The following is a 13,441-nucleotide window of genomic DNA, read 5'->3' on the forward strand; positions in this document are numbered from 1 at the left end:
ATTAATTATAATATAAACAAAAGGTAAGAGGGGATGAAAAACATTTTTTATAGTAAAGAAAGAACATACAGGGAAAATACAAAAGGAAGTTGGAAAAAAAAAAAAAAAAAAGGCAAAATAATTCCATAAAATAACACTATAAAATAAAATTTAATTAACTTGCAAATGCATCTTTAAACAGAAAGGTTTTTAACTCGCTTTTAAATTTCCCAAACACTTTCTCCTCCCATAAAAACATGGGAAGCGCATTCCAAATCTGGGGTGCTGTACATGAGAAGATAAATTGTCTTCTTGTACTAATAACTTTTAGCGAAGGAATTGATAAAAGGTTCCGTTCACTAGATCGTAAGATTCTTTTAACTGAATAGGGGATAAGTAACCTAAATAAAAATGCTGGGGTCTTATTTTCTAATGTTTTAAAAATAATTGTACATAATTTATGAGTAATTCTATGAATGACTGGAAGCCAATGAGCCTTTTTAAGGAGAGGTGTCACATGATCGAATTTTTTAGATTTTGTTATTAATTTAATTGAAGCATTTTGAATTATTTGTAGTTTATGTAGTTTATGGGCCATTTATTTCTTGCAGTGTTTTAAGATGGATTGTCGCGTGTTTTGCTTGAGCTAACTAATGTCTAGGATTTCACCATGCACTGAAAAGGCAATTTCTCCTTTCCTCATGTCTCACAGGTCACGCCAGATTTCGCATGGAAGTTTGTGCTCTGAGAAGAAAAAGAATTCACGATCTTTCCCCAAAAATGATGGGAAAAGTGTCCTGCTGTCTCCAGCAACTTTGTCAACACGATCTCCTGGAAACGTAGTGTCTTAACAAAATTACCTGAAAAAAAAAATAAAAAAGAAAAATTCTTTGACATTTCCCTCTCCGCTTGAGTTGAGTTGAGAAACCCAACCATGGAGAATGGCAGTAAATTTGACAGCCCTACAAACATCTCCCTGGCCAACAACGACATTGTCTCCGGCATGATCGAATACAAGGCCATCTCCGTCTTCCTGGTTCTGGTTACGTGTTTCATTGGTATCGTGGGCAATGTGATGGTGGTTCTGGTGGTTCTCACCACTCGGGACATGAGAACCCCCACCAACTGCTATCTGGTTAGCTTGGCGATAGCAGACCTGATGGTTCTGGTGGCTGCAGGGCTACCCAACATCTCGGACAGTCTGGCAGGGACATGGATTTATGGACACGCTGGGTGTCTTGGGATTACATACTTCCAGTATTTGGGGATTAATGTATCTTCCTGCTCAATCACTGCATTCACGGTGGAAAGGTAAGTGTACATAATACTGAGGGTAGATGTCACCATGGAAAATACATTGTTCAGGGAATTAATTAATTTCAGGTAGACACACAGCAGGTGATGGCAGAAAAAGAGTCAGCGTTTAGGATTAGAGCAATTAATGTTTATTTTCCCTTATTATTTTTTTAATGCCTGCTATAAGGTTTCTTACCAAGTGTTATGCTTGTGTATTTTATATTGAAACTGTATAAAAATAAAAGATCCAACCATTTCACCCAGTTATAGTCCCGCGACTAGCCATGGAGCACGACCACTCAGATCTCTTCTTATTCACACTAGTCAGAGAAATCATTTTGCAGAGGAGAGACCATGCGTCAGTTCACTGGCACTGCCAATAGAGGGCGGTGTAAGGAGTAGGGCTATCCTCATGCTTCTTCCTCTGGCCTTCTAGGTACATTGCCATCTGCCACCCTATGAGAGCTCAAACGATGTGCACCGTGTCCAGAGCCAAAAGGATCATCGCCGTCGTCTGGATCTTCACCTCTATCTACTGCATGCTCTGGTTCTTCCTGGTCGACATCAATGTGACTAAACGCCAGCAGGTGGAGTGCGGCTACAAGGTCTCCCGGAATCTCTACCTCCCCATTTACCTGGTGGACTTTGCTGTCTTCTACGTCACCCCACTGTTCGTGGCCACCATCCTGTATGGTCTGATCGGGAGGGTTCTGTTCCTGAGCCCCTTGTCCCAGCAGGCAGACATTGGCACCGAGCGCTTGAGAGACAGGAGTACAAAGGACAAGCAGAGGCCTAACCCAGGGAGCAGCAAGAAGGGCAACCGCCCCAGGAGCATCTCATCCCGGAAACAGGTAAGCCTGACTTCACGTTCCTAGAAGGTGTGGGGACCGTCCTGATTTTGTAACTCTCCCCCTCCTCCTGACAGACTTATTTCCACAAAGTCAGGGCCTCTACACGTATCTCAGGAATTGGAATCAAAGCAGCAAAGCTGGAGAGGAATTTGGGTTGAAATGAGAGGGACAGGGATGTATTAGTCTGAGAGAAGAGCTGACAAAGCGCTTATCGTGCTGCCAAAGACCACTGCTTTAAATCTATAAGCCCAGATATAAAAGCAATGAGACACGACTGAAGATCTGTAGATCTGGACTTGGCAGCTGTGCTCCAGGCCCCTCAGTGGCAGCGCGTCCTGTCTCTTCTGTAAAGGTGCAGTCATTGTACTGAGCAGTCCATGCATCCCCTGCCACTGTAGACTTTGCAAATCCACTCGAGAAGAGGGTCAGACAGGGCGATGAATACCCAGCTGTCTGTTTTCACTCACAGAATGATGCTGTAATTGGAGCAGTCACTCTCACCTCCCCAAGTTCAGATATACTCTCTGTCTCTCTCTTTTTCTCTCTTTCCCTCTGCCTCTCTGTCTCTCTCGCTCTGTCTCTCTTTCTTTCTGTCTCTTCCTCTGTCTGTCTGTGTCTCTTCCTCTGTATCTCTCTTTCTCCCTCTGTCTCTCTGTCTGTCTGTCTCTCTCTTTTTTCTCTCTCTCCCTCTGGCTCTCTTTTTCTCTCTGTCCAATTCTCTTTTTCTCTCTCTCTCTCTGTCTCTCTTTCTCTATCTCTGTCTTTCTGTCTCTTCCTCTGTCTGTCTGTCTGTCTGTGTCTCTTCCTCTGTATCTCTCTTTCTCCCTCTGTCTCTCTGTCTGTCTGTCTCTCTCCTTTTTCTCTCTCTCCCTCTGTCTCTCTTTTTCTCTCTGTCCAATTCTCTTTTTCTCTCTCTCTCCGTCTCTTTCTCCATCTCTGTCTTTCTGTCTCTTCCTCTGTCTGTGTCTCTCCCTCTGTCTCTCTCGTCTATCTGTCTCTTTCTCTCTCTGTCTGTCTCTCTTTCTCTCTCTCTCTCTCTCTGTCTGTCTCTTTGTCTCTCCCTCTTTCTTTCTCTGTCTGTCTGTCTGTCTCTCTTTCTCTGTCTTTTTTTTTTCTTTCTTTCTGTCTGTCTCTCCATCTATCTGTCTCTCTCTCTCTCCCTATGTCTCTCTTTCTCTATATATGCCTGTCTTTCTCTCCCTCTTTCTTTCTCTCTCTGTCTGTCTGTCTTTCTCTGTCTGTCTTTCTTTCTTTCTCTCTGTCTGTCTCTCCCTCTATCTGTCTCTCTCCCTCTGTCTCTGTTTCTCTCTCTTATTCCATGTAAATGACTACATTGATGATCTGGTGAGAAAATTCCTTCTGTAAAAACAAGTCTTTCCCATACCCGTATCCCGATTTCCCTCTGGTTTCCAGCTCGGTTTCCTTTCTCACTGGCGTATGGTGAGAAAGGCTGAAGCAGCTCAGGAGGTGTTCTCACTTGGCTCAATGTCATTGACAAAGTTGTTGCCCTGACGCTTTTATTAGGTGCCCTAATTGTGGCTGCCTATCGACAGTGGCGTACCTAGGGTATGTGGCACCCGGGGCCCATCATTTTTTCACACCCACCCCCATGTAAAAAAATATTTTTTGTAATAACCATGAAAAATAAATGGTCATAATAGAAACAGGCAGTGAAAATTTTCTTTTATTGAACCTCATATATGTAACCATTATTCCAAACATACCATAACATAACATAAATTATGTCTGAATTGTCATGACATCAGAAGTACGTATGGAGTAGTTGCAGGTGATGCTTGGGACAGTTCTGATTGTGTTAGTTCGGTTTTATGTGTTTTTTGAATAGAAAGGATTTTATTTCTTTTTTGAAGGTTTTGTAGTCTGTGGTCGAGGTCAATAGGTTGTAGAGTTGGGGGTCGAGTGTTAGGAGGTTGTCGAACAGTTTTTTTCTTTTCACGTTTTTGGTTGGAGGGTGTGTGAATGGTGCGTGAGTTCTCCTATGACTGGTTGAAGTGGATTTAATTATTTAGCTGAAGAAATTAGTTACCCCCCCCCCACCATTCCACACACATTAATTCTCTTCCATTTTTGTTCCCATTCTAAAAAACATTGATAAGTTCCCAGAAAAAAAATACATTAAAATAAAAAGTGAAAACAAAGGCCCCTACAGATGAGAACATAACATAAGAATAGCCTAACTGGGTCAGACCAATGGTCCATCATGCCCAGTAGCCCATTCTCATGGTAGCCAATCCAGGACACTAATACCTGGTCAAAACCCAAAGAGTAGCAACATTCCATGCTACCGATCTAGGGCAAGCAGACACTTCCCCCATGTCTTAATAACAGACTATGGACTTTTCCTCCAGGAATTTGTCCAAATCTTTCTTAAAACCAGTTACACTATCTGCTTTTACCATAACTTCTGGCCACTTCATTTTTAAGTTTAGATCTTTCCTTCCAAACAGAGACTTTGCTAGATGTCAAATACAGCACAAGGTAACTTCACACGGACTTAGCTGTGCAGGAAATGTGAATCTCCTCATACACCCACCATATAGTGCAAAAATGTGCAAAGATCTGTTTTTTTTCTTTCGATCACTACATAGTCTAATGCCACACAAGCAGCGCTGTTACAAACATATTCTGAAGGTCAATGCTAAGGTTAACAAAGTTTCCTTCCTTGGACCACAAGGAGATTCTGACAAACCACTAGAAGAGATCCCAAAACAACTACCCAGGCACAACACCCAAAGACCCACTCAGTGTGTGAACCAGTTGAGTGGAGTGGACTAACTGGGTGGTGGAAATGGGCCCAGAGTTTGCTCAGCAGAATTTCCCAGACCACCTCTTCCTCTCAACACATTGACACGCTGCCGCCACTACCACCACCATTAGGAATACCTCAACGGGTAGGCCAGCAATTCTTATAAACTTTATAAAACACATTATTATATTTTCTTATAAAGCACATATTTTAACTGAACTCTCTGACATCCTCAGCCTTGCCATTCACAAAAATAGAAGGAAGAAAAGTTCCCGTTTCCTGCTGTCTCATGTCCCCGGCCTATACAATATTTTTCTTCTGCAGACCCTTCAAAAGTCTGACCAAATCCTCATTTCACTTGCATTATAAAGTACTGAGGATGCCATCTCTCTCCAATCCCAGGTCCTAAAGTCTAAGACAGTAGTGCAAACTAGTGCTGCCCGATTCAAGAAAAAAAAAATTTTCAATTTGATTCAGCCTATTGAATTGGTTTTTCGATTCAACTTTCCTGCCCAATTGGGTGTTTGTTTTTTTAAAAACATCCTGGTGGGTTTATTTTATAGCTTTTTCACCCCCCTTTGGCTTCTCCTAACCACACTAGCGCTGTGGTATAAATAAAATAAAGAAACAAAAAGGACTTTTCCTCTCTGTTAAATCCTAGCTCACGTTTGCGGTCTAACACCAGCTCTGGCAGGATACACATTTCAAATCTGACATATTGTAATCACAAAACAGAAAATAAAATTAGTTTTTCTACCTTTTGTTGTCTGGTTATTTTTCAAATCTTGTTGGTCCAAGGCTCTGGTTGTCTTCTGATAACTTGCTTGCCAGGGTCTCCTTCTTCCTTCTTTCTGCATGATAACCATCCATCTGCCATCTCTGTCCTCCCCGTTTCCCTTCCCTCCCCAGGAGATCTGGCATCTATCCTTTTTTCGTCTCCCTCCACAGATCTATCTTTTCTTAACTACCCTTTCATCCAGCATCTCTCCCTCCTTCCCCACCACCCCAGGGTCCACCATCTCTCCCTTTCTTTTCCCAACTACCCTCTTATCCAGTTTCTCTATTCCCCCCTCCACACCATCCCTTGTGTCCAACTTCTCTCCCTTTCTGTTCCTTCCCTCTCTAAAAACTATGGTCCATCATCTCTCCCTCTTCTCTATTTTCAGACCCATTATTTCTTCCCACCCAAAGTCCGGCATATGCGCATCTCTTTGAACCCCCTCATTCCCTCCATGTATTTCTACACCAGGGCCCCCCTCCCTGAAGGCATGTCCCCCCTTAAAGGTCTGCATCCCACCCCTGAAGGCCTGCACTCCTCCCCCGAAGGCCTGTGTCCCCCCCTGAAGGCCTGCCTGCCTGATCCCCTTGTAGGCCTATCCCCCCCTTGAAGGCCTGCCTGTCCCTCCCTTGAAGGCCTGCCTGTCCCCCCCTTGAAGGCCTGTCCCTCACTTGAAAGCCTGCCTGCCTGCCTGACCCCCCCTTGAAGGCCTGTCCCCCCTTTGAAGGCCTGCCTGCCTGTCTCCCCTTTGAAGGCCTGCCTGTCCCCCCCCCTTGAAGGCCTGCCTGCCTGTCACCCCTCCCTCCCCCTTGAAGGCCTGCCTGCCGGTCTGCCTGCCCGCCCCACCCCGAAGGACCGTTCGCCCCCCCTGGCCTCCCTGCACCACCTGAATCAGGCCCTGAGGGGGTGCTCCCGGCCTTGAGTTCAGTCCCCACCCCCGAAGGACCATTCGCCCCCCTGGCCTCCCTGCACCACCTGAATCAGCCTGCAGCGGGATCGCGATGTCAGCGATCCCTTCGCTGCTTCGGAGCTGCTTCCTCCGCCGCGGTCCCGCCCCTTCTCTGACGTCAGAGGAGGGGAGGGGCGGGACCACGGCGCAGGAAGCAGCGCCAAAGCAGCTCAGGGATCGCCGACATCGCGATCCCGCTGCGGGCTGATTCATTTGGTGCAGGGAGGCCAGGGGGGCGAGCGGTCCTTCGGGGGTGGGGGGGACTGAACGGCAAGACCGGAAGCACCCCCCTCAGGGCTGGCACCCGGGGCGGACCGCCCCCCCCCCCCCCTGCCCCTTCCTTAGTACGCTACTGTAGACAAATGCAAGGTGATGCATCTGTGTAGGAAAAACAAGGAACATGAATATAGAATATTAGGTGTAACATTAGGTAAATGCGAACAAGAAAGAGACTTAGGGGTACTGATAGACAAGACACCGAAGCCGTCGGCTCAATGCGCGGCGGCAGCAAAGAAAGCAAACAGGATGTTGGGCATGATAAAGAAGGGCATCACGAGTAGATCGGCGGACGTCATAATGCCGCTTTATAGAGCAATGGTCAGACCACACTTGGAGTATTGTGTCCAACACTGGTCTCCATACCTTAAGAAGGATATAACCCTACTGGAGAATGTGCAGAGGCGAGCCACGAAACTAGTCAAAGGTATGGCGAATTTGAGCTACAAAGAACGCCTCGGAAAACTGGGACTGTTCACCCTTGAAAAGAGGAGACTGCGAGGGGATATGATAGGGACTTTTAAAATATTAAAAGGATTTGACAAAATAGACCAAGAAACAGCATTATTCACTTTTTCAGATGTGACACGGACAAGAGGTCATGGACTGAAACTGAGGGGCAGCAGGCCCAGGACAAATGTCAGGAAGTTCTGTTTCGCACAGAGAGTGGTGGACGCTTGGAATCTCTCCCGGAGGAGGTTGTGACGGAGACTACCGTTCTGGGATTCAAACGCAAGTTGGATGCACACCTTCTTGCAAATCACATCGAGGGATACGGGAAATCAGGGTCTCCAACAGGGAGCACCTAGCTTGGCCTCTGTGTGTGCGGGTCACCGGACTAGATGGACCTAGGGTCTGATCCAGTGAAGGCGTTTCTTATGTTCTTAACTCTATCAGGTTCATAATGAAAACAGGAATACATCTAAAAACTCACCTAAATCCCACCACCAGGCTTCACTATAGGGCCAGAACTCTCTCTGCTGGTGTGTATAGTTTCTCACAGAACCTCCCACCACCAGGCTTTCTACTGCTGCACCAGTCCCCCCTCTTAGGATTGGTCAGCCTCCATTGCACCAAGGCCCTATCAGCTGGCCAGCAATGACCTTCAGGGTTTACCAGGAGTTAGGCCAACATACCCCCTCCCAAGAATTACCAGACTCCTGAAGGAACTCTTGCTTTGTTAAGCGTGCTGCCTGGGAACTGTCATTTTCAGCACCATAGCTTACTCAGGGTGACTGGACAGCTCCCAACATCACTTGCAGCTCTTATTCAAATCAGCTAGGCTCCTTCTTCTAGCTGCTCAAACTCTCTCTGGTGGAATGCCAGTGACAGGGAACTTCACCCTGTCACAGTTTGAACCCTGGTTTTCCCTGATTCACCATCCACTTCTTTAACTATTAGGGACACAGAGATGGCATCAGGAGAACTCCTCAGAAAAACATACAATAGAACTGTCTTGGCTGATAAAATGACACCATGGTATCCTGAAGCTTCACAGCGACAGCACAGATGTTCTGTCAGGGCGCATCACAGCTGAGCTTTTCTCCGACTCTCCGGGGACCTAATTCTGAATCCTCTGAAAGAGACAAAAAGATAAATGAGCGAGGTGTCTAGTAAAGTGTTCTGTTTTATTTCTTACAGTAACCGGGCTCTCAAGGACTCCTTTCGCTGAGTTCTGGTGATAGGAAATGATGGAGCTCAGATTTACTTGGGAAGTGGAGATTAGAATTGTAGCAGCTAGGTCAGGATGTAAGGGGAAGGGAAATGGACTTATGTGCCATCTTTTTCTAGTTTTACAAACACATTCAAAGTGGTTTACTTACAGGCACTTCAACCATTTCCCCTGTCTGTCCCAGTGGGCTCACAATCTGTGTAATATACCTGGGGCAGTGGAGGATTAAGAGACTTGCCCAGGGTCACAAGAAGTAGCACAGGGTATGAACCCACAACCTCAGGTGCTGAGGCTGTAGCTCTACCCACTGTGCCAAACTCTCAGAATATCAGAAGTGAGTCAAGTATAGAACAATGAAGCCACTGTGACATCACTGCTGAGGATGGTTCTTAGGCATTGGTCGAATGAGGCATTATGACATCACAATCTCAGCATTATGACATCAGAAAAAGGAATTGGGACTTGTATACCACTTTTCTTGTAGTTATACTCAAAGTGATTTACATACAGGTACTTCAAGCATTTTCCCTGTCGGTCTGGGTGGATTCACAACCTATTTAATGTACCTGGGGCAGTGGAGGATTAAGTGACCAGCTAGGGTCACAAAGAACAGTGTGGGGTTTGAACCCACAACTTCAGGGTCCTAAGGCTGTAGCTTTAACCACTACGCCACATGCTCCTCTGTACTTAATGCCCGGTTCTATTTTAGAAGAGATCTTAACAAGCCTGCGGGGGTGCAGCAATTTTGCAAACATACCCACGGATAAAATGAAGAGCACAAACCTGGCAGCTTTCACAAGGAAATAGCAATTTCACAGCTTCTAGGGATAACGGGGTCCCACTTCCTAAATATACACTTGTAGGTGCTGCCAGCTAAATAACAGAACCACAGTTTTAAATTTTCCTCATTTTATACGGGGAAAGAACCAATGAGGAATGAAGCAGAATGACTCCCTTAACCCCTTGTGTAAAGCCCCAATTGAAATGAGCACTTAAAAAATCTATGAGCTAGTGGAACTTCCCCATAAATGTGTACTTCTGTAAAAGAGGGAATCGGTGGGTGGATTTTAGGCTGGCCCAAACCCCACTCTCTGGAAATCTCTGCATAGTAGCTTTTGAAACCGTCATTTACACATCCGTGTGATTTACACGTGGATATGTTTGAGAAACAAGGGACTCTAGTGTATGAAAAGTCTTACTGGGATGAGATTACCATGCGTTGACGTGTTTTCTTATGCCACCTCTCCTTGTAGGTCACCAAGATGCTGGCTGTGGTGGTTATTCTCTTTGCCCTGCTCTGGATGCCCTACCGGACCCTGGTACTAGTCAACTCCTTCATGGAGAACCCCTACCTGGATCCCTGGTTCATTCTGTTCTGCCGGATCTGTGTGTATGCCAACAGTGCCATTAACCCTGTCATCTACAACCTCATGTCGCAGAAGTTCCGCACTGCCTTCAAGAAACTCTGTAGGTGCCGAGCGGAGGAGACTCAGCAGCACAGCACCTTCCAGACCACCACCAACTACAGCATGGTGAGAGACGCGGCTGGCTCCGGCCCAGGGGCTGAGGAGAAGAAACCCATCCCTCGGAAAGACAGTGAGCCCCCGCAGCAGCTAAGCAAAGGGGCACAGGAGAAGGAGCTGTACTTCAGTGTACTTTAAACCAGCCCCAGATGCCCTGCTAGCTCCTGGAATATCAGCCTCCTCTCTACCACTTGAATCTCTCCCCCGTCTCCGTGCTGGTCCTATGAGATCACTGTAAGATTCATCCCATCACCCCTGTGAACCTGTGGATAGTATTATCAGTGATGCCTTACTCTTTTAAGATACAATACATTTTTACAAATTTTCATTCCGTACAACAAGAAAAAATGAGATTCCAGTTACCATAAACCTCCCAAGTGCTCTCTGGTTCCAGGGTGCCTGCGTATTGCAGAATCTGGAACCTTCTGGTATCTGTAATGTTTTGGAAGATGATTTAATATCAGAAAACAAGTACTCCGCAAGACTGTCTTTCAGCTACATACAGAGTGCAGCCCTTGGGGGCCTGGTTTACTGTAGCTGATCCCATGTCGTCTGTAAAGGCTAAGTCAGTCCTGGTTTTACTCTGCTTTATTAATGAACTTTCAGTTCTTCTCAAGATATAGCTTAATAGAAGATGAGTCCCACTGCTCCCTAACACTGTATAGCAGAGGACGAGTATCACTGGTCTCCAACACAGAGTAGCAGAGGATGAGTACCATTGTTCTCTAAGAGTAACAGAGGATGAGTACCACTGCTCCCTAACACTGAGTAGCAGAGGACGAGTATCACTGGTCTCCAACACAGAGTAGCAGAGGATGAGTACCATTGCTCTCTAAGAGTAACAGAGGATAAGTACCACTGCTCCCTTACACTCAGCAATAGATGATAATTACTACTTCCTAACACTGAATAGTAAAGGATGAGTACCACTGATCCCTAAAATAGAGTAGCAGAGGATGAGTATCACTGGTCTCCAACACAGAGTAGAGGAGGATGAATACCATCACTCCCTAAGAATAACAGAGGATAAGTACCACTGCTCCCTTACACTCAGCAATAGAAGATGATAATTACTACTTCCTAACACTGAGTAGTAAAGGATGAGTACCACTGATCCCTAAAATTGAGTAGCAGAGGATGAGTATCACTGGTCTCCAACACAGAGTAGCAGAGGATGAGTACCATTGTTCTCTAAGAATAACAGAGGATGAGTACCACTGCTCCCTAACACTGAGTAGCAGAGGACGAGTATCACTGGTCTCCAATACAGAGTAGCAGAGGATGAGTACCATCGTTCCCTAAGAGTAACAGAGGATAAGTACCACCGCTCCCTTACACTCAGCAATAGATGATAATTACTGCTTCCTAACACTGAGTAGTAAAGGATGAGTACCACTACTCCCTAACATTGAGTAGCAAAGGACAAGTATCACTGGTCTCCAACACAGAGTAACAGAGGATGAGTACCATTGCTCACTTACACTCAGCAATAAAAGATGGTAATTACTACTTTCTAACACTGAGTAGTAGAGGATGAGTACCACTGCTCCCTAAAACTGAGTAGAAGAGGACGAGTATCACTGGTCTCCAACACAGAGTAGCAGAGGATAAGTACCATTGTTTCCTAAGAGTAACAGAGGATGAGTACCACTGCTTCCTTACACTCAGCAATAGAAGATGATAATTACTACTTCCTAACACTGAGTAGAAAAGGATGAGTACCACTGCTCTCTAATATTGAGTAGGAGAGAACGAGTATCACTGGTCTCCAACACAGAGTAGCAGAGGATGAGTACCATCGCTCCGTAAAAGTAACAGAGGATAAGTACCACTGCTCCCTTACACTCAGCAATAGAAGATGATAATTACTATTTCCTAACACTGAGTAATAAAGGATGAGTACCACTGCTCCCTAACACTGAGTAGCAGAGGCGAGTATCACTGGTCTCCAGTACAGAGTAGCAGAAGATGAGTACCATTGCTCCCTTACACTCAGCAATAAAGATAGTAATTACTACTTCCTAACACTGAGTAGTAAAGGATGAGTACCACTGTTCCCCAACACTGAGTAACAGAGGATGAGTACGATTGCTCCCTAACACAAAGTAACAGAGGAAGAAAGCTACTGTTCCCTAATACTGAGTAGCTGATTATTACATTACATTTCATTGGTATTTATGGATAGCTAATATGCCCCAGAAGGAGTTCAATGCAATTAATTTAGAAGAGCCTGGCTATATCCAAGGATTTCATTATTTTATTAGGGTTCATGAGTACCATTGCTCTCTAAGATGCAGTAACAGAGGCTGAATATCATTTTTTTCTAATACTGAGTAACTGAGGGTGAGTAGACTGCTCCCTAACACTGATTAAGAGAGAACGAGCACCAGTACTCCCTAACTCAGAGTCACAGAGGATGAATGCCATCACGGCATGACCCGTACTTATAAATAACTGAAGAGCAAAACAATGAAAAAACAGCTTTATGACAGGGAGTACCAGAGGATGCTCTTGGACATGAAATATTGTTTATAGTCTGAAGTATCACTCAAACTCCAGATGCTGGAAATTGTTCATTTTTTTTTTTTTTTTTTAGTTCTGCTACTGTAAACAGAGTGTTTAACGCCTTTTACTTTCGAGAGTGAGCTGCCCACTTCATTTGCTGAAGTGAATCTGATTCTACCTGGACATTTTTGAGAACTCATATTAATGAGCATCTTAAAAGCTTCAGGCCAACCTTATTCTCCTTTCTCACAGCATCTGGCTGACAATGGCGGGAGAGTAAGGGCTCCCTTCCCATCACCTCCACTTCCCCCAGAGCTGAGAGCAAGGTAAACTCTGCCTGTTAGCAGTGTAAGTGCTTCATGAGAACGCTCCATAGGACTCCAGTTGGTAGGGTTACTATATGGCTCCAGAAATAAAGAGGATGGATTGAGACACCAGGGTTTTGCTTTCATTAAAAGCAATGGAAGTAAGGAGGACAGACTGAGAGTAAAACAGTTAGGGCTCTTCAGCTTGGAAAAGAGACGGCTGAGGGGAGATAGGATTGAAGTCTACAAAATCCTGAGTGGAGGAGAATGGGTACAAGTGGATCGATTTTTCACTCCGTTAAAAATGACAAAGACTAGGGGACACTCAAATAAGTTACACGGAAATATTTTAAAACCAATAGGAGGAAATATTTTTTCACTCAGAAAATAGTTAAGCTCTGGAACGCGTTAATGGTGGATGTGGTAAGAGCAGTTAATGTAGCTGGTTTTAAGAAAAGTTTGGACAAGTTCCTGGAGGAAAAGTCCATAGTCTGTTATTAAGACATGGGGGAAGCCTCTGTTTGTCCTGGATCAGTAGCA

The 13,441-nt window shown here is 45.1% G+C and overlaps 1 protein-coding gene across 1 annotated transcript; it reads left to right on the forward strand.

Annotated features, from left to right (window-relative positions):
• The first annotated feature begins 913 nt into the window (after positions 1-913).
• LOC117359109 (thyrotropin-releasing hormone receptor-like) lies at positions 914-10,229 on the forward strand. The gene is made up of 3 exons (XM_033941293.1): positions 914-1,290; positions 1,712-2,126; positions 9,822-10,229. The coding sequence occupies exons 1-3, from the start codon at positions 914-916 to the stop codon at positions 10,227-10,229; spliced, it is 1,200 nt and encodes a 399-aa protein (XP_033797184.1).
• The last annotated feature ends 3,212 nt before the right edge of the window (positions 10,230-13,441 follow it).

Source organism: Geotrypetes seraphini, chromosome 4, assembly GCF_902459505.1.
Source record: "Geotrypetes seraphini chromosome 4, aGeoSer1.1, whole genome shotgun sequence".
NCBI classification, from domain to species: domain Eukaryota; kingdom Metazoa; phylum Chordata; class Amphibia; order Gymnophiona; family Dermophiidae; genus Geotrypetes; species Geotrypetes seraphini.